Below are 19,886 nucleotides of genomic sequence, written 5' to 3' on the forward strand. Positions count from 1 at the left end.
GACTGAAAACCACTGGTCTACACAGAGGAAGGACATGGTAAGTGCATCACAATGACTCTATGAACTCAGGCTCAATGGCCTGGGTGGCTTCTTTATACCTCTTTTCGTCCTTTTTCATCTCCTAGAAGCCAGAATTGGAATGAAGAATGGCTACTGGCAGGCAGAGATTCCCCACCAGGAGGCATTTGCAGGGGAGAGGGACAATATGCCTTTTCCTTGGTATTCCTGTTGACTAACACAAATGCCTTGTCCATTGTAGGCATTCAGTAATGAATGGTTGCACTGCCTCCCAAATTACAAGAAAGCAGAAAAAAATAACAACATTATGCATGTGTTTCCTCACCACCAAGTGGGGGAATAGAAACCCAGATAATCAGGTAAGGAAACTCGTGGCCTCCAGACTTGGTGTGTGTTTTTAGGACAAAGCTGGGTATGTGTAGTTAGCCCCTGAAAATATGGCTGCCAATGAGGGGCAAGTGAGAAATGAATGGTCGGTGAGACACTAGGCATGTGGTTGGGAAAGGACATAATGATCTGTGGGAGAAAAGGGGCAACCTCTGCAAACCTGGCACATAGATGGCAAGAAGACATTCTCAGGGAAAAGGGTAAGAGTCTGTCAACTTCACTTATATGGAGATGCATTTTCCCCCCCAAAGTTACTGAAAACCACCATGAAGTATGTTTTTATAATTATTTATTTTTTGTAAGGTCTTTGGAGACATTATATTGCTTGTTTTCATATCCTCCTGGTGATGCCAGGAGGAGTGATGAGAATGATTACCTGCATTTCACAGAAGAAGGGGGAGCAGTACTAGGAGAGTGGGCAGTGGCAGCATACTATTAGGTTGGTGCAAAAGTAATTGTGGTGTTTGCCATTAAAAGTAATGGCAAAAACTGCAATTACTTTTGCACCAACCTAAGATTTTTCTGACAAATATCACAACTGAACAACATACCCTGGTGCCTAGGGTGAAGGCACAAAATAGCTTGATCATCCTTGAAGGGTCCATAGGCACGTATAGGGGAAGTGAAGATAAACATGCAGACGTTGGGTACAGAACATCTCATTAAAGCCTGTGGAGCACAAATCTCCTCCCCAACCATGATGAGAAAGAAGGACACTCTTGAAGAGCCACTTGGAAGCAAGCCCAGCCTTCTTAATTCCATTAATTATGGTCTTTGATGCCAAAAAAGCGAAACTCTTTAGACTCCAAAGCTGGGAGAATCATTACCTTGGCTCAGCTCCACAATCCAGCCATGCTGTGTCTGCTGAAAGTACCCAGACATCACCCCAAAGAGAACCTTCAATATTTGGGTATGGGCAACACCATCTAAGCTACTGATGAACTCTCCCTGAATCAATGTCATGGAGTAGTTCTCAGGATTAAATGAAATAATGCATGTATTTAAAGCACTCCAAACAGGGCCTGGTGCATAGGAAGCACTCAATAAATGTTATTTCTTATTATTTAAAAATTCCAGTCCCTTGCTATATTTGGCAGTCTCTGGCATCTTTGTTGGAATTGAAGTCTGTAAGTTTCTCTACCTGCCTGTAAAGGTGTAAAATATGGTTTTTTTCTTTTTTTTTTTTTTTTTGGTCAGGTATGTAAAATTATTTGACTCTAATATCAGAGCACCTTGTGCTTTGGCCAAAAAATACTTTAGGATTTAGAGTTAAAAGGGCCCTGTTTTGAATCATGGTTCTACCACTTACTATCTATGTGGCTTTGGGCAAAAATATGCTATTTCCCTCAGCCTTAGTTTTCCAATCTGTGAGATGTAGATATAATTCCTGCTTCCTAGGATGGTGGGTAAAATTAATTAAATGAAATAACAAAAGAGAAGGCTGTTTGCAAATGATAAAGTACTTTACAAGCAAATTCTTTTTTAATTAGGAATTTTAGGCTTAGCCAGACTTGCCTCCCTTCTTCCTTATATCCCTGAATTCACTATGAGCTTTGCAGACAGTGATGGCCAAACATATTACGCCTGCCATACTGCATGGGCCTAGCCAGTTGATCGTTTTGATTAAATGATCCAGTCAACTCAAGAAAGCAGTTTTCTCAGTGTCCTCATCTCCTCCTCTACTCAACCCCACTCAGGTGATCCAAAACACTATCTTCTGTGATTTCATATAAATGTATCCTTCAAGCAACATGATATTCCTCTCAGAACATCTTCACCATCCACAATCTTTCCAGGGACGCTAGGCACCCATGCACTGATGATTTGTGCTTCAAATGCATGTGACATCTTAATTATCTAGTGCAAATGCTACTTTAAGCAAGCACTAACAGATGGTGGCCTGAATTTTATAGCATTGCCAGCATTTTCCAAGCAAAATTTATAGTTCAGTCATCAGTGAGCTGAGTCCAGCCTCATTTTTCTTTTTTCGTTTAAACTTCAGCAAGCGACCATCCTGAAAACCCAAATCATCTTTTGTAATGGAGTAATAGCTATTGCCCAGTAACGTTGTTTTATTTCTGTCCTCCCCACTTCCCATTCTTAGGTTGCTTGCCCACAACATACATAGTAGTGAAAGTGTCAGAGCCAGGTGCTGGTATTGGAGTGCCAGGCAATATTGCCCTTATTCTCAAGTTGAAATACTAAAGATAAGGTGATATTTCACCACTCCCCACAGCCCTTGTAGAAGCTTTTAGCTATATAATCCTATCCCATCTAACTGAGGCCTCCAGCAGCAGGACCAGTCTTCTAATATTTGTGAATCAAAGTCTAGTCTAATATAGTCCCTAAGCATGCAGGATGTCTTCAGAAGGGGTAGATGAACTTAGCCTCGTAAGACAAGCTCAGATGTGATCTGAGTATTGGCCCTATCACCTACTACGTGACCTTGGACAAGCCAATGTCTTGAGATTCCTCCTCAGTAGAAAGGGCTAATAACCCTTACTTTATAGGCCTATTATAATAATTAAACAAGATAATATGTAAAGCATCTTGCACAGTGTTGGACACACAGAAAGTACTCAATAAATTATAATGCATAAAAGTACTATATTTTTGCTGTATGTAAAGAACTATTCCCATCTCTTTACATGCATTAACTGATTTAATATAAATCAAACCCTTCCTCAAATGTCACCTTTAGTGATGTTTCCCTCAACTACTTTAAATTTACAAGTTTCTTGCCTCCACCATTCCTTATACCTCTCCCCTGCTTTTTCCAAATTATGACTTATTCCCTTTTAAAATAATACGTCTTTTACTTGTTTAATGACTGTATCCCTCTATTATAATGGGCATAAGGACAGGGAATTTTGCCTGTTTTGTTCTCTGCTGTATCCCCAGAGCCTAGAGTAGCATCTTGTACCTACTATGCACTCAGTACAATTTTTGAATGAATAAAGAATTTAATCCTCAAGAAAACCCTATGAAGCATGCACTACTAATAGCTTCTTCTTAGAAGTGAAGAAACTGATGCATAGGGAGAGCAGGTAACCTTCCGAGAGGAATGCTAGGCTTTTAAGGCAGTAATTAGGCTCCAGCATTTGCTGTCTTAACCATTATACTATACTACCTCTTTCAAAGAAGAGAGAGAGAAAGAGAACATGAATGAAAGAATGAGAATAATGAGAAAAGTATATATGATTCTATGAACTTTAGGGTTTATTTTTCTTCTTGTTTTTCACTTTTTCTCCTCCACCTCCCCCTCCTCCCCACGAATAGGATCTACTTTTCTCTGATGAAATATATCTGTGTAGTACTATGGGAATCTAGCTTTGGACATGCAATAAAGGCAGGGATCAACCATTTGTTCCCAAAATAGCATCTTCAGAGGACGCTTCCATTGTTCAACTATCTCTCCATTACTGTATGTGTCTTTTTCCAAACTTAAGTGGGTAGAAATTATTTACACACCAAAAAACTCATAGCTATTTGTATTAGTCCGTTCTCACACTGCCATAAATAACTGCCAAAGACTGAGTAATTTAGAAAGGAAAGAGGTTTAATTGACTACTCACAGTTCTGTATGGCTGGAGAGGACTCAGGAAACTTACAATCATGGTCTAAGGTGAAGGGGAAGCAAGGCACCTTCTTCACAACGTGGCAGGAGGAAGAAGTGCTGATCGAAGAGGTAAGGGCCCCTTATAAAACCATCAGTTGTTGTGAGAACTCACTATCACAAGAACAGCACGAGGAAACCGCCCCCATGATTCAATTACTTCCACCTTGTCTCTCCCTTGACACATGGGGATTACGGGGATTACAATTCAAGATGAGATTTGGGTGGGGACACATAGCCTAACCATATCACTATTCAACACTGTACTAAAGGCTTTAACCAGTGCAATAAGGCAAGAAGAAAAAGACATCCATATTGAAAAGGAAGAATAAATCTGTCTTTAGTCACAGATAACAATCATCTATGTTGAATATCCAATGAATATCCAGTGGAATCTACCAAAAAAAAAAAAAGCTCCTAAAACTTAGTAAGTTTTGTAGAATACAAGATTAATCTACAAAAATCAATTATACTTCTGTTATCTATTAGAAATAATCAGAAATTGAAATAAAACAATACTATTTACCATAGCACCAAAAGTGTGAAATATTTAGGGATATATCTGACAAAAAAAAAAATAGGAAAAGCGTGTATCCTGAAAACTATAAAACACTGATGAGTGAAATTAAAAAAACCCAAATAAATGGATAGATACCCTGAGTTCATGGTAACTCAATATTGTTAAGATGTCAGCTTTCTCCAAATTTGATATACAGATTCAAGGCAATCCTTGCCAAAATCCCAGCAGGCTTCTTTTTTCTTTTTGCAAAAATTTATAGACCGATTCTAAAATTCATATGGAAATGGAAAGGACATACAATATCCAAAACAAGTTATAAAGGAAGAACGGTTGGGTGCATTGGCTCACACCTGTAATCCCACCACTTTAGGAGGCCAAGGCAGGAGGATTGTTTGAGACCAGCCTGGGCAACATAGTGAGACCCCATCTCTACAAAAAAATTAGCCAGGCATGGTGGCATGTGCCTGTCATATCAGTTACTTGGGAGGTTGAAGTGGGCCATGATTGCACCACTGTACTCCAGCCTGGGTTGGCAGTCTTATCTCAAAAAAAAGAAAGAAAAAAGAATGAAGTTGGAGAGCTCACAGCATCTAATTGCAATACTAGTATAAAGCTATAGTAATCAAGACAGTGTGGTGCTGGCATAAGGATAAACATATCAATCAATGGAATAACACTGAGTCCAGATATAGACCCAAACACATATGGACAAATGATCTTCAAGAAAGTTGCCAAGGTAGTTCAAAGAAAGCTCAGTTGAGAGCCAGAAAAATGGGGTGGAAGAATTAATAGATCAATGAACAAACAGATGAGGAAAGCAAGGAGGGAAAAGTGAAAGAGAAGGAGAGAGAGAGAGAGATTTGCTTTTTATTACGTGGAGAAAAATAGCGTACTGTTTAACATCACTCTTCCTTGCATTCCTAGTCTTTCCCAATAGGGAGAGAGGAGAGTGGAATTCCAGACAGTACCTGGGAACTGGACAGAACCCTGAGCTCTGCTAGAGCAATATAAGTGAGAATTCTCAACCATGTATGACACAGAGGTAGAAAAAGAGTCACTGAGGACCCCTGTTCTAGAGAGCAGCAGCACATTGCCTCCCTGATTTTTGTATGGCAGTTGAGGGGAGAGAAAAATGGTTCCTGCTTTTCAAGGCTTGATTAACAGAACACTCTTCTGGACTAAGCTATAGAAGCATGACCAGCATGGAAAGTCAAATATGTTGGGTTGGGGGGGTGGATTTATTATGTCACGAAGTGTACTGTATATCCTAACCATCACAGAGATGCAGGTGAACTTGCTAAGAAACATTTCCATGGCTGGACTCTTTCTTCCTGGATCTGTTACTCATTTCTTGTAGCATCTAATCTATGGGCACTGTTTATGTTATGTTATTATGTTATATTGTTATTATGGTGCTGGGGCTTTTGCTTCCACATTTCAGTAACTGGCAAAAGCAGACAACCAGAAAAACTAAGCCAACCAGAGCTCATCAGAATCATACTGGCCAGGTCACACTGTCCCCCACTGCCATACGTTGGCAGCTGAAACAAGCATAATCACTAGTTGACATTTATTGAGTGCTTGTCACGAGCCAGGCACTATGAGAGCCTTACTTAGTTTATGACATTTAATCCTCACCAACAGCCCAATGAGGTAGGTACAAAGTTAATGAATGGTAGAGTCAGGACTCAAATACAGGTCTATTTAACTCCAAAGCTGATGTTCTTTCAAATACACAAAAGGCTGCCTAATTTATTTAAAGATATCTTTGAACAGCCCTTTGCCACAGCTGATTAGCACTAGGTTAAATATCAAAGCATGTCCAGCCTATGTTATTTATCCCCGGTTATTGAAAGTCTTTTTCAAATAGCTTAGGCTACTTTCCTGCCTTATTAATAAATGCACTTTCTGGGATAAACTGGAATTTTTTGTTGTGATCAAAGATCTCACACTATTCTGGATGGGGGACTACTGAAGGAAAAGGTAGTTAGGCTATAAATGAATTCATCCTTGAGCACACTCCACTAAAAGCCATCTTTAGGAATACATTCTGACATCAGTTTATGCTTTTGTCATTCGTCTTTTTCTACAAAGGTGCAATTGCAAAAAAAAAAAAAAAGAAAGTAAAAGAAAAAATAAGCAGTAATATTAATGCTTTCATTTGTCACAAGCTTTTGTGATATTAGACTTAGTCTAATAGCTAAACTAAGGAACTATTGACATTGTCATCACATAAAACTACAGCAATTACTGGCAAAGTCAAATACTTGGCCAGTGGATTGCTATCTTCATGCAACATACAACCATTTTGAAGAGAACACTCACACACACATACTTTCATACACACACAGTGGCGAAATTAGTGGCAAAATTAGCAACAGTCACAACCCAATGTCTTAGAAAAAATACATGGGTCTCAATTAGAGGATAAAACATAATCACGATATAATATGCAGGACTCTGGTGCCAGCAATGGACATAGAAACAGCTGAAGTCAAACATGAAAATGCACCATGCTGAGTCCAAACAGAGCAAGCAAGACTTCATTTTATCTTTCATTTTTTTCTTTTCTTTTTTTTGAGATGGAGTCTCACTCTGTCACCCAGGCTAGAATGCAGTGGTGCAATCTCAGCTCACTGCAACCTCTGCCTCCTGGGTTCAAAGGATTCTCCTGCCTCAGCCTCCCAAGTAGCTGGGACCACAGGCGTGTGCCACCACGCCCAGCTAATTTTTTGTATTTTTGTAGAGATGGGGTTTCACTGTGTTAGACAGGGTGGTCTTGATCTCCTGACCTCATGGTCCGCCCACCTTGGCCTCCCAAAGTGCTGGGATTACAGGTGTGAGCCACCACGCCCAGACTTCACTTTATTTTTCTAAAGCTGAAAAGTTTTTCATTTGACTCCTGCCAGCCAAAAGCAAAGGGGTGCTGGTATGTTTAGTTTATTTATGAAGCTATGCGCTCTTGACTACTCTTATCTGGATACTACTGAATAGATAAACAGGTTTGTTCACTATAAGGTACTTCTGGCAAAGGCAGGTTAGAGCCGGTCTTACCAGAGTCAGCTCCAAGTAGATTTGTGGAGTAAGCAGCGTTTGACGTGATCATCTCATATTCCCCTTCTGTACACCTTCTTTTTCTCCATTTTAATATCCCTCCTTCCCCTAGCTTAATTCATTTAACCCATCACTTATAGTGCTTAATTCAACATTTATAGTATCGTTTGCCAGGCACTGTGCTTGGTTGCTCTGCCCTGGCCCCATATTTGTGGCCTTCACTAGTACTTGAAAACTGGACTTGGTCCTTGTTATTCCCTAGCCTGAGCCTATGTGAAAAACATCTCAGACTGAGAGGAGTGATCGAGTTCCATCATCATCTCAACTTTGGGCAATTTAATTTTTAAGTGGATGCCTCTGAATGTCATACGTAGATGTAGATATATGTGTGTCTGTTTGTCTATCTACCTATCTAATCTACATCTCCTTAGCTTTGGTTGGCTGATTCGAGAGAGAATAGCTATAGTGATATATGAGTTCTCTATTGCTTCATTGATGGAGTAGATTAGAGGCTTGAGATGGCTCAACAATACTGTTGAGGAAAGGTAGCTGTCCAAATAGAACCAGAAATACCATTATTTTAGAAGAAAAAATGAAGCAGTTGAGAAGTACATGCTTTTTCCTTTCATCACCGCTACTGCTACATTTTTTTAAAAGTAGGATGATTCTAATTTTTCCAAAAAGTCTCCATTTTCACAGTAGCTGGCAGAGCCCACACAAAAAGAGGGAAGAGCACCTGGCTGGACATCCTGAGATCTGGCTCCTGGCCTCCCTTGGTGCAATTAGCTGAAGTATCTTGCTCTCTGGGAGAAGAACTGTAGCATACATTGCAGTGGAAAGATCATGGGACAAGTATGAGAAGACCAGGTGTCTAGGCTGCCCTCTGCTAGTAGCTAGGTGTGTGCCTCATGGAAAGTGACTTACCTTTCTTGAGTCTCAGTGTCCTTGTGTTCAGCAAAATAATTGGTCTCATGTAAAGTATGAAAATGTTCCAATACCAAATGAACATTATAAAGGCTCTTGGTGGCTACTACACATGCCCAGCTTTGACAGTTACTTGCTTTCTGGGGATAATCCAATGGGTCAGCAAATGGATTGACTGTGGTCTGCTGTGTTGGCCAGAATAACAGGTTCACATTACCAAAGGGAACCATATGTGAGGCTAAATGCAGTGGTCTGGCCTGATTGGTCATGGGTCAACCTCTGCAAAACCTATGCTTCCTGATCTCAGTGACACAGTTCTGCACTGAATTTTTTTTTTCTGTCTTGTCAATTTGGCTCACTGTTGGCATAGAAGAAACTGCTTGCACCTCCCTGAAAGTCATTTCCAGGGTAGTCTGGCTCTGCTGCTCAGACATATCCCATTCCATCTGTTCCTCCCTGAAACAGAGGGCTGGCTACCCAGCTTCACATCCAGGCAATGAAATAGAGCAAGCAGAACTGACGCAACATTCAAGCTGTAGGTTTCCTAAGTGACTCAGCATGCTACACTGAATCTCAGTAGGCTCCAAATGGATTGAAAGTTGGAAAAACGTGGAATTAGACATTTCATTTTAGCTTTGACCTAATCCACAACTCCAACGTGTTCTGACCAAGACACAGAGGATTCTGCCCCTCTGGAGTGACCGACTTGCATTTTCTTTCTCCGACCTAACCTTGCTACATGAAGGGTAAATGGATAAAATTAAAGAGCTCAGGGATTGCTTCTCAGGAGCCTTTATTGATATCCCCATATGACCTATTTCCCACCCCAACCCTGGCATCAGCTAGGGATTGTAGCACTTAAATACCACGTTGTCATCCTCTGTCCTCCCTACTAAGACTGTGAGCTGCTTGGGGGCACCTATAGTATTTTATATTTATATGGCCCCAGAGTCTAGTGCAATGGCACAAAGTAAATGCTTAATATATTTTAATTACTACTACTATTATTATCATTGGTGACAAAGAAGGTTTTTTACCAAAATTGTTCATTTGGATACCTCAGGTGGGCATATCATTATCCTCTTGGAGCCTCAATTTCCTCATGTGTGCAATAGAAATAATAGTGCCTGTTTCATGAGCTTTTGGTAGGCAAGGATTAATGAGACAAAATGTACCAAGTGCTTGGGACACAGGTTGGCCCATAACACTCAGTCAACACATATTCCTTATTTTTAGCCATGATGCATATTTGGGGCAGCTTGACTTTTGCTTTTTTGTTTTCTTCAAAAACAGAGAAGACTGAATTTCTTTTCAGAGAAGAAAAGAACCCTCCTTCTATCTCCCAGCCTGTGTCTGGCCTCAAAATAACATAGGGAAATTCTTAAAAACTGCTCTATATCCTATTGTCATTAGGTCAAATAACATCAGAACATGGCATCCTCTGTGCTGGTTGTTATGAAAATACACCACGGGGAAAAGCCTTGGGGTGGAGACATCTACCTATCCCCTCCTCACCACCACACACACCAAAGCTAAGGAAATGCATAGACAGTGCAGCAGGAACTGGCAATCACAACCCTCTCTGAACTAGAACACAGTGCCTAAACATCCATAGGCACTGTTCTATAAAGTGTGAAAAATGCCCTTCATAGTCTCACCATATGCACAGAAGGTCAGTACTGCTCCTGATGAAAATGATATCCCAAGAAGGAGAAAATGTACAGTAATGGAAAAAAAGAAAAGTCTCCTGAAAACTGATGGGAGAGGACTAAGAGGAGGAGCACAGTGCAAGAAACCCTGGCACACATATCTAGGAAGAGGATGTTGGAGAACTTGTAATTTTTCACTAACAACCAATAAAAACAATGAAGAATTCAGAACTAGCTCAGTCTATGAGTCACTATACATGAAAAGTAAAAGTTACCTATCTCAAAATGTGCAAAGAGAGAGACCCCTCACCATGGCAGAAGCTTGGGATGTGACCAAGTATGGCAAGTGAGATATAGATCATTTTTTATCTCCTTAAGAATGTATTTATTCAGCCCTCCCACTGTTGAAAACCTGGGTATGGTATTAGGTATGCATTCTCTGTCATCTTAACTCAGATTCTACCAATTGCTCCTTTTGTAGCTCAAATGGAGATTCTTCACTCAAAAAGTAAGACAGTGAACTCCTGCAAAGCCAAAAGAAACAAGGGAAGGCCCCTTTGGAAAGGCAACAGCAAATCACAAACATCCATAATTATACATCAGGGACTAATAAATGGAGATTGTGCCCTGTGGTTGTTGGTGTGACAGGTAGGTACAAGGTGCCCAGGTAGGGTCTGCCATTATTGTAAGCACGGAGTTAAAAGAAGTTCTGCAATGCCATCCCTGTTAACTAAGAGTGCGTGTTAACAATGAATTGGGACTAATTTGAAAACATTCAGCTGCCTGGGAATGTGTGCATCAATTCCCTTCCTTCATAATTTATACAGCATTTTGATTATGGTGCTCAGCAATAAATAACTGAAATGAGTTCTAACTGCTTGGAGATTTAGTTTTATGTCTTTAACATCGTTTTTTATATTCTGCAAGATAACCCGCATTCAACTTTATATGCAAACCTGAAATGGTATTCAGAGGAAAAGAAGGAAAAAAAGGCAGCCAATAGATCTTTCACTTTGGGAATTGAATATAAGATCATATTCAAAGTGCAGCATTTACGGTCCAATGCTGAATACATAAAATATATGACCATTACAAATTCACCTTTCATTGCAAAGCTGTGCTCTTGTAGTGACATATCTTATTGCTAGATTAGAGCTTTTAGCATGATGAAGGTATCTTTCATTTTCTCCTAGATGCAGGCTGGGTGCTCTTTCTGGACTGAGTTTCTGCCTGTCACAATGCCCCACACCCTGGAGAGAGAGCTTACAGAGAACTCGAGCCATTCACCACAGGGTTGAAGCAACTTCCAAGGGGAAGTGTCTAATTAGAGGTATGTCATCTGCATGGGATCACACTGCCTGAGTTTGCCACACTTTGCTGAAGCCAAAGGGAGAGATTGGCTGGTGTTGTCTTCTGGAATAAGCCCAAAAAAGGTCAATCTAATATCGCAAATATTCAGCCCATACAAGTTTTGGTAATACCAAAAAAACAGCTTCATGTAGGACTTGGTGCATGTTAGTTACTAGGAAAAGAATATACATATCATATAAATCAGTGATATGGTTAAAACATAAATGTACTTAAACCAGGAAATTTATGGAAAAGCTTACCAGATTCTTCTAACTCAAGCCTAAACTCAGTGTATGGATCAGGACAGGTATTCATGGACTTTGTAAGTCATAAATCAGTGCTGCTGCTGCTGCTGCTGCTTTAATTCTTAAAATTTGTAATCCAACTCTTACATTGCCCTTATGGACTTATGTCCTTGCCCTTCACAGTCAGCCCTAAGCTATCTTTCCAGAGTCATCTCCTGACTTTTCCATCCCTCTCCTCCCTCTTCCCTAGTTCTTCATGCACCCAATATTACTGACACATGCCTTGCTCGTTTCAATTCCCCAGTGACGAGCCCAGTGGGAGGCACACAGAAGACACTCCACAAATCTTTGTTGAATGAATATGAATAAATGACAAAAGGAGGACAGCACTTGACTTTTTGACAGCTATGTCAGATGTACAGGAGCACTTTTTCACTTACTTCCCACTCTTAGATGTGTTCCGGGTCTTTGTGGATGACGGAGAGTTGGCGCCTGCGTTAGTGTTTGGAGAACCCCGTTTATCCTTACTATACCCACAGAAAGAATAGAAAACATATGCACAACAAGGACCACAGAGACAAAAAGCAATTAGTCACTTCATTTAAAGACTTTCAAGGCCAGCCTGCATATCCCCCCACCACCCCCTGGCCAATCTCTCTCTCTCTCTCTCTCTCCTGTCAAAGTATGATCTTATCCAGTTGTGCCCTTTAAAGGTAGAGAGTGGGAACCACTGGTCAAGTTCAAAGAAAGCTATCCTTTTGGCATTCAAAGCTTGAGCTCATGGATTCCATCAATGATAGCACTAAAGCCCAGGCCCCAAGGGGGCCTCTAGTTTTAAAAAAAAAGTATAAAAATAACAAGTCTTTAAAATAAAATCCTTTCTTTCCAGGCACTGAATTCTCTTCATTACATGTTCAGTTCTGAAGCTGCTGACTTTTAGTGAAGTATGTGGATGCCAAATGACTTCTAAAAGTCTTTGGGAGATACTATCAGATGAATTAATAATTTTCACTCATAATGTTACATGGGAAGTCCGTGAATTCAGATATTCTTTCAGGAGAATCACCACCTGCTTCATGAGTAATTGAATTTAAATCTCCACCTTCAATAACTCCACAGCTTATGTCAAACCTTGGAAACAATTATGAAATAAATCACAAGGAAGGCCTGCTTAATCTCATCAGGTTAATAAACGCAGACGAATTAATCACCTAAAGGTAAACAAAAAGGAATAATTGATTGGAGTCTTCTTGATTACTTTATTCTATTTCCTTTATCAAACTATTTTACCATTATCTTCAGTTCAGCTGCTCTGCCTTGAAATTATTCCTTTACTTCATCTTCAGATTTCCATGGAAACCAATTCAAAGCCTTTCTCTCCACTTGAAGATGTGTGGAATTATTTATCCTGATTTCATCAGGAAGATTTTTTTTTTTGTTAGTAAGTTCTACGTCAGCATAACCTTTTATAAAAAGTGAAGGTAAGAAAGAAAAATATGTATCTTTGCTTTTAATGTGTATAATAGAACCTTCCAGTGGCAAAGAATATTGTCTCAGAAAATGTCAAACATCTTTTCAGATATTTATGAACCTTTTAAGTATCTCCAAAATAGGTGTCTGCAAGTAGCTGTATTTATATGTGGGGTGGGCTGGGGGTCACAAAAGATATTCTGCCATGCACCCATCAGCTTCAAATGACTTCATGGATATGATTGGAACAAGAGATAATGATGGGTTCCTGGTGATTGCAAAGGTAATAAAGATGTGTGTGGGCATGGAAAAAGGCTGATCAGGAAAAGTCAGAGAGATAGCAACTGTCCAAGCACTTAAGAGTCAGCGTCTAGGCTGGGCGCGGTGGCTCATGCCTGTAATCCCAGCACTTTGGGAGGCCAAGTCAGGCGGATCACGAGGTCAGGAGTTCGAGACCAGCCTGGCCAACATAGCAAAACCCCATCTCTACTAAAAATACAAAAAAATAAATAAAAAATTACCCGGGGCATGGTGGCGGGCGTCTGTAATCCCAGCTACTTGGGAGGCTGAGGCAGGAGAATAGCTTGAACCCGGGAGGCGGAGGTTGCAGTGAGCCAAAACTGTGCGATTGCACTCCAGCCCGGGCGACAGTGCGAGACTCCGTCTCAAGAATAAAACAAAACAAAAAACGTCTAGGGGGTATGAAAAGCAGCTCTTAGAAGTGGGAGATACCCATGTGAGCTCTGGCTCTGCTGCTGGAGTGGATGGCTCTGGAGAGAGTGGACACACATTCTATCCCAGAGGGCGGGGGGGGGGGGGGGGTGCAGAAATCCACTGGAATGAAGTGCTGGGATTCCTGCACAGTGCAGGGACCATTACCCCATACCACTCACAGACTCACCAGAATGTGGCCACATTCTGACTGGGGACTGAAGAATTCATTTGGTGCTGCCTCTATCCGTCCACGATGACTTCCTGGCAAAGGATTCCTTAGGGACCTGAGACCAGGGACCATCCTGGCTATCCTCCTCACAAATTCAAAACTGTCTCTTCCAGAAGTTTGGCATAGCCTGATGCAAAGAATGTAATATGCTAATATGCTCTGTGTCACTCTTGCACCCTGGTCACTGGCCACTGAGCCTTCCTCCTCCTAGCCCCTCACTTAAGCAGTAGGCAGTGGGAAACTTGGCTGGAAGCATTCAGATACAAGGGATGTTTTTGACATGTCTCATGCACACTACTGGGCTCAGAGTAGGTGGTCATTTAAGTCATCACTAAATCACTAAGTGCTGAGTCACTAAGTTCATTCATTCACTTTTTTTTTTTTTTTTTTGATAAAGCAAAATCCCCCACTGCTAAATTCCCATGTCTGCGCCTTGGGCACTAGGGTCCTCTATAGTTTACATTATAATTGACCCTGTTTAAGCTCAATGCAGGACACAGTAGGACATCAGGGAAAGCTATCAGCTGGCAGCGGCAGCCTCATTATTGTCAACTGGTGCTCTAGCGGGAGGTGGTCCTGGAGCAGTAATCCTTTAAAAGATAGGAATAAGGGCCCCTCTAACCTACTGCCAAATCCCCCAAGTGCAGATATTGGGGAAATGAAAACAAAAACATTCTCAGGAATAAATCACACAGGGAAGGCATTGCACCAAGAATAGGGGTAAAATTAATCAAGTAACTGGAAATGTTTGTTCTGTGCAAATAACAGATCCATTAACAGTGATGAAATGTATCTGAAAGGGGGATCAAGAAGAACTTGTGGCTGGCTTGGATCCTCGGAGCTTAATTTTGTAGATGTACTAATGACTGTGGTATAGAAAAGTTTACCTAACATTGACAGAAAAAGTCTTCATTCCTCCACCAAAATCCAGGTCAGTTAGATAAGCCTGGGCAAGATGCCATAATTCTGAAACTTTGAGAGAGAAGGAGATCTAAAGCAGTGATATCAAGGACACTGCAGTTTCTAGAAGGGTCCCATGAGAAATAAAGAGAAAATACTGCAGCTGCAGACTGTCTGGGAACTTCAAAGATCTTTGGGGCAAAGACCTAAAGATTAAGATCCTGCCAAGAACTCTGGTCACTGAAACATCCCGCAATCCCAGGGATTTACAAGAATAAATCCAACCTGTTTCAAAGACACATAGATATAATTTTGGATATATGAGATTGGTGGGGGGGTGGGTGCTCCTTGATTTAGAGTTCCTAACTTACATAACCGAAACAGATCTACCCCAGTAGTCATTCTTTTGATTTGCCCATCTCTAGACTACTTGTCAGCCCTCATCACTTTCATCTTGTCTTTGAATTGTAATCTCAAACCTTATGTCATACAATTTCCAAGGCTATGGATCCAGGCTTCCTCTACCTCACCTGAGTAGCTATCCTTTTCTACGGATAAGCTGCTTTCCTCTCTCTAGTGCCTCACAACCAAGCCTCATTAAAGGCCTGTGAAAACAATTACAGGTGAGTTTCTGTTGGGAAAAGTTAATGAGTGCTAGCTCTCCTTCTGTCTGGTTGGCTGTCCATCTCCATCTATCAAGAAAACCCTTTCCCACAGGTTCCATAAATGTCTCCAGCACTACAAAAGTGAAAAAACAATTTGCAGTATTATGCACATTGTATTCAGGTGGGAAAATTGCAACTAACCCAACTCTTCAGCATTTTCAAAGTGTTTCTGATTGAATGATTTGATGCTGAAATGGTATCCAGTGTACTTAAACCAAAATGGCAATCAGACCCACTCCAATCTGAGTTTTGCTGTTTGGTCAAAGCTAATTGTGGGAGAAGAACCCCGTGGCTTAAAACACACCTGACTCACTTTTTTGATGGGTGGCATATAGAAACTTCTGCATCTCCTTTGTAAGCTCTTTTCGGAATTAATTCATCTCAGATCCCTGAAAAACAGTTGTGCTGATACAACCACAATAGTACTGAAATTTTAAGAATTAATTTTCAGGGTCCCAGGAAATTGAAATTGTATTTCAAGAGAACAGGTTTGGCTATGATATTTATTGTCTACATATCTTTTACTAGGCACTTAGCATGTGGTGCTCGTAGTGTTGCTTATATTTTATTATTTATCTGTCTCTCCAACTCACTTTTAAATGGGCAGTCAAGAGGTATTCATTGAACAAATAAATGAAAAAGCTGCATTTGGGCTCAATGGAAAGAAGTGTCATGATTGAGTATCAATGTCTTGCACCAGTTTGAGAGAAGGAAGTGGTGACACATGTCACATATCTTCCATCCCTGAAGAGGAATGGTCTGGGAGAATTGGACTCCAGTCACTGAAGGTTGGTCATCATGTGCATCACAAAAAAGGTGAGCTTAGAAAGGATTCTCAAGCAAGCTTGCTTGGATGGTTGCAGAGTGCCTCTGAAATAACACATCTGTTGCATTTGTATAGTCCTTAATGTTTTCCAATGTGTGTTCTTGTAAGTGATAACTGAGATGAAACCCACTTTATTGTTGAGGGTTTGTTTCAAGTCTCTCTGAGGGAAATACTGGCTATTCTTTACTCCCTAGAGATGCCTCTAGGCTCCTGAACACTCCCTGACTGAAAAAATGCACTTAAAACAGATAGACTCTCCCAGGGATAAAAGCTCATCTAGTCGGCCTCCCCAACAGGTGCTTCAGGCTCCTCTCCAACAGATACACCAAGTCGTCATCTTTTGAAAGGTTTTTCAATCATGGTTGTTTCCCCATGAAAACTTGCTTTTCTCTTTTCTAAGAGACTCACATTTCTGAAGTATGTTTGCCCTTGTTCTATTGTTGAGCAAGACACCTCTTCAAATATTGATTTCCTTTAATTAAAGCTGATAATACTTTCGCATTTCATTTTTTTCTATCTTGTTAGGTTATGTCCTGAGTGGTTTTCTTTGTTCCAAACTTTTTCACTTCTTTTGCCCGAGGTGTCTAAATTAGAGTCCTTGCCCCTTTAAGTATCTTACGCTCATTATCTATATTTCTGATAATCACCTGGCAAAGATAGTTCAGTTCATTGAGATGTGCTTTTATTTAGCATCCTCTTCTAGTTTCCCTTTGCCTAACTATGGATAATAACAGGATTTCTGAGGGAAGGGAAAAGCTCATTTTTATTGCTATGAAGCCCAGTGTAACTATGATCTCTCAGAAGCAACCTCATAAGTTCAAAGCATTTATTCAGGAATCCCAGGTTCTAATCCTGGCTGCCAGCAAGGCATTTAACTTCTTGCTGTCTTAGTCTTCTTATCTACAAAGGAGAGGGAATTATACTGATCAGGTAAACCATTCACAATGAAGCTCACAGTTACTCTGGAATTGAAAAGCTCTTGGAAAAGGCAACCAGGGCGCTCACATTATCTTGCCCTCTCCCCTTCCATTAACTTTTCACTCTAGCAGCTCACCACAGGGCATCAGGGACTGCAGCAATGGGCTCATTTATTTTTGTTGCTATTTTGCTCTCTTCACCTCTTGGTACATGTTGTTTTTGCCCAGAGAGTGACAGTCTCGTCCCTGAATGCCTCATTGGGGTCAAGAAAGAACATGAGTCAGTTTCTAAATTATATTATTTTCTCATTTAAGCTGACTAATCCCATGTGTCTTTACCAACAGTATGGACCGTAGTTACAGACTATCAGAGGCCAATAGAACGGTATCTAACAATTGTAAGTGGTATTATAAAACTGTTGCGTTCGCATCTAACTCTGGGCTTCTCCATCACATCAGGGATTGAGGAGCAGAAACCATAGTTATGGAATTGGATGGTTTGGGGTAATTGAGATCTGAAATATAATGAGAGGCTGGGCTGGAATGGCAGTTATAGGGGTGGAAAATAACTATGCCTGGCATGGCAAAAGAAAATATGACAGAACTTGGGGATTGACTATGTTTGGGGAATGAGAATAAACCCTAAATGAAAGTCACTGAGAAGGTTTGCAAGTTGGATGACTGAGAACAAATTTACTCTGCCAGTGAAAGAGAGAGTAGTTGGGAGGGAGATCTGGACTAGAGGAGAAGATGACGGATTCAGTCTGGGGCCTATCGAGTTGGGGTATTGATGGACAGTGTCCCAGTAGGCAATTAGAGAAATGGAACTGGAGCTCAAGAAGAAAGACAAGGCAGATGTGCGGTCATTGCTCCAAAGTGGGACTCAAAGCCATGAGATAAACAGTGAGGCCTGATGAGACAGTGATCCACTATGATTAAGGAGTGTTTCAAGAAGCATCCTATGCCAGAATCTGTTTACTCCCACCTCACTCTATGAGGATTTACAACTGCGTTACAAAGACTTGTATGCCAGAGGTCCAAGTAAAAGCATCTAAATCAGGTAACTTAGTTATTAGAGATTAATGCTAAGGTTAATGAGGGAAAGTGAAGGCCTCGTTCCTGGTGCAGGCCAGTGGCTTTCTTCATCCCATGCCCATAGCCTGTTTCTCCCCATTCTCCCAGCCCACCCAGATTGCTTACAGATGACAAGGCAAGCTGGGTACCAAGAGATTGGTGGCAATCATTGGCAGCCCATTCCTATAACAAATACCTCACAGAGTACATCCTATGCTGTTTTCACCTTGGTGTAAGAAGGACACCCTGGCAAATGAGCAAAATTGAGCTTTCTACCTTGGCTTCACTTGCAGTTCACATCTTTTCTCTTTACCACGGACTAACTGAGTACTAGAATTTATACCTCCAATAGTACTAAAATCTCCTTTTTTTTTTTTACTTGATTCCCTTCCCTCTTGATTCTCAGTCTCTGCACGTGTCTCACTAACTGGCAACCTCAGCTACCCTCTCTTAGCATCCTTGGTTTTGGGGCAGAAAGCAACCTGTCTGGGAGTAAATCAAGGGCTTTGCCCTTGAAGAGCCAAAGTATCCCAAGCTTCCTGAGTGGAGTTTAGTGTATTAGGCCAGTTTTGAGGGACCTGTGGCCATCACCTTTCCCATACTGAGGTAAGCTTTTGTTGTTAGCCCTGCCTCTGCAACTTCTTACCAACTGAATCCTTTAATGTCTCTGGGTCTCAGTTTCCTATTCTGCCAGTCCTACTTCTTAAGGCCATTACCTAGTTTTGAAAATTATACAATGTTAACCAATTTATCCACTCAGAAAATATTGAATGTGTTTACTCTGTGCCCTTTAATGTGTGTTTACTATGTAGCCTTGGGGATACTATGATGAGTGTGACAAGGTTCCTGCCGGCAGGTGGCCCCAAGGCTAGTGGAGAAGGCAAGCATGTTAACAGCTACATAACAATGTAATGTACCAAGTGGAATAAACAAGTGTGAAAAAATGCTAGGGAAATAAAACAGGAAACAACTGCCTATGCTTGGGAAAGTTAGGGAAAGCAAAGGTAAATGTGAGTTTCCATTATGAAAATTAGGATTTTTGTTTTTGAAGAATTGTAAATCAGAAAAATGAGTTATGAGAATTTTCACAAAATAGAACGAACTTATGCTTATCCTTAGTTTGAACCAGTTCTCTCTCAATAGTGGGCTCATAGACTTAATCATACATCAGATAACCTAGAGTATTTTTTAAATGCAGGTGGCAGGGACCCCCAGAGTTTCTGATTCAGCAGGTCTAAGATGGGACCTGAGAATTTACAATTCTATCAGGTTCCCAGATGATGGTAATGTTTCCTGTCTATGGCCCACACTTTGAGAACTACTGCCTC

At 40.8% G+C, this 19,886-nt stretch overlaps 1 protein-coding gene and 1 long non-coding RNA gene across 4 annotated transcripts in view; one reads left to right on the forward strand and one right to left on the reverse strand.

The window, feature by feature from the left end:
* Positions 1 to 19,886, reverse strand: part of HS6ST2 (heparan sulfate 6-O-sulfotransferase 2) — a 333,109-nt gene that overhangs the window by 30,812 nt on the left and 282,411 nt on the right. For 2 of the 3 annotated variants that reach the window (XM_055375473.2, XM_019019812.3), the window contains one exon: positions 12,204 to 12,290. The exons of the other annotated variant lie outside the window; for it this stretch is intronic. In XM_055375473.2, the coding sequence (XP_055231448.1) occupies positions 12,204 to 12,290 (87 nt within the window). The remainder of the gene's footprint in view (positions 1 to 12,203; positions 12,291 to 19,886) is intronic. 3 annotated transcript variants of the gene reach the window in all.
* Positions 10,587 to 12,979, forward strand: LOC109024776 (uncharacterized). Its single transcript, XR_002004315.2, has 3 exons — positions 10,587 to 10,816; positions 11,362 to 11,498; positions 12,653 to 12,979. It is a non-coding gene; the product is annotated as an uncharacterized lncRNA (long non-coding RNA).

Source organism: Gorilla gorilla, chromosome X, assembly GCF_029281585.2.
Source record: "Gorilla gorilla gorilla isolate KB3781 chromosome X, NHGRI_mGorGor1-v2.1_pri, whole genome shotgun sequence".
NCBI classification, from domain to species: domain Eukaryota; kingdom Metazoa; phylum Chordata; class Mammalia; order Primates; family Hominidae; genus Gorilla; species Gorilla gorilla.